This window comes from Hydra vulgaris, chromosome 01, assembly GCF_038396675.1.
Source record: "Hydra vulgaris chromosome 01, alternate assembly HydraT2T_AEP".
NCBI lineage: Eukaryota > Metazoa > Cnidaria > Hydrozoa > Anthoathecata > Hydridae > Hydra > Hydra vulgaris.
In genome coordinates, this window is record NC_088920.1 from 66,385,565 (window position 1) to 66,387,610 (window position 2,046).

Genomic DNA, 2,046 nt, shown 5'->3' on the forward strand with positions numbered 1-2,046 from the left:
CTTTAATTATATGGGTAACATGTACATTTTGATTAGTGTACTGGATGAATTACCATTAATTGTACTGAATGGACCGGTTCATCTTTCTGTTTGTGTATTTATCGCGCTTCAGTATGTTACTTACTAAAATAAAATACAAATTTTTTTAATTTAAACAAACAATGGAAGTGTGAACTAGGAAATAAAAAAACAAAGACCTAGGCACACTACTTATTTACATACCTAGGTAATAAGTTTCATTTGTAGTTTGTTTCATTATTTGAATAATTTGATATGTCGTAATATTATTACGATAAATTAAATTATTTCAGTTGTTATTATTTAACTTCTCAGATAAGTAAGAAAATTGAGTATCAAAATTTTTAAAAAACATTAAGAAACATTACGAATGTAATGAGACTTAATCAAATGTATAGGTTTCTTGTAATAAAAAATACCTTGTATATCAAATTATCAGTATCTTCTACAATAATATAAAAAATAAAGTAATAAAACCAATAATAAATATATATTCTTGGTTTAAGTGCAATTGTTTAAATTGCAATATTTAAATATTGCAATTTGCTTGTTCTATTTAAATCACTAAAGTTTGTTGATCATCATATACAAATTATTCTATATTCAAATATTTATAAAATATAGAATTTTGTTTATGTTATATGTATATATATATATATATATATATATATATATATATATATATATATATATATATATATATATATATATATATATATATATATATATATATATATATATATATATATATATATATACACACACACGTATAATAGCACTGATGATTTTTTTTTTTTATAAATGGTTATAAGCAAGTTTTTTTCATTTCAGAACGATTATGAGACATGGTAAAGTAACAGCAGTAAAAGGTGATTGGGATCCCAATAATATGATCCGAACAGTTGAGAATGTTTTGTCAAGAACTTTATGTGAAAGAAAAGCTGTTGAGATATTTGGAGTCAAACGTTCAACTCTTGAAAGGAGAATTAAAGAAACTCAGCTATCACCAGATGGTTTAAATAAATTGCAATGTGTTCCATATAGTAACAGCTCTATGAAAATTTTTTCAGTATCAGAGGAACACGAGCTGGTTCAATATTATTTAGTTTCTGCAAAAATGGGATATGGTTTAAGTCCTATTAAGCTAAGAGCACTAACGTTTGAATATGCTCTAAAACTTGAGAAGAAATTAGCGCATTCCCATCTAGGTTCTGCTAAGCCTTGAGAAACAAATAAACATGCTGGTGTAGATTGGGTTAGAGCATTTTTAAGGTGTCATCCAGAGCTGGTTATAAGAAAACCAGAGGCAACATCCATTTGTCGAATGTCAACATTCAACAAACATAATGTCAAAATATTTTATAATAATCTGCATAAAGTTTTGATTAAATACAAGTTTTCACAGAATGATATATGGAATGTTGATGAGACTGGTGTTACTACTGTGCAAGTGCCAGAGCATGTTTTAGCAAAGAGAGGAGAGCGGCAAGTCGTGTCTGTTACAAGTGCAGAACGAGGTATCTTGGTAACAATATGCAATGCAGTAAATGCAAGTGGATCATCAATAACACCATTCTACATTTTTCCACGTGTTCATTTTAAAGATTATTTTCTGCGAGATTCAATTCCTGGTTCTGTTGGCACTGCCAACAAATCTGGTGGAATCAACGTTTATGGAGTGGTTTAATCATTTTATAAAAAGCGTTCAACCATCTAAGGCAAACCCTGTGCTATTGATACTAGATAATCATGAGACACATATGCCGATTAACTTCATTGGCTTAGCATCAGATAATGGTGTAATTGTTTTGACAACCCCACCCCATACATCAAACAAACTGCAACCACTAGATATAGCAGTTTATGGACCATTCAAATGCCATTATAATTGTGAAACGGATAGCTGGTTGGTATATATCCAGGAAAAACTCAATATATGACATTGCAGAAATTTCTGGAAAGGCTTGGGCAAAAGTATCAATGCCAGTTAACATCATTAGTGGTTTTTCAGCATCTGGTATAAGTCCA

General features: G+C 29.2%; 1 protein-coding gene across 1 annotated transcript; it reads left to right on the forward strand.

Moving 5' to 3' along the window:
• Nucleotides 1–1,342: 1,342 nt before the first annotated feature.
• On the forward strand, nt 1,343–1,705 carry LOC136074646 (uncharacterized). Its single transcript, XM_065786985.1, has one exon. It carries the CDS (start codon nt 1,343–1,345, stop codon nt 1,703–1,705), a length of 363 nt encoding a protein of 120 aa, XP_065643057.1.
• Nucleotides 1,706–2,046: the final 341 nt, after the last annotated feature.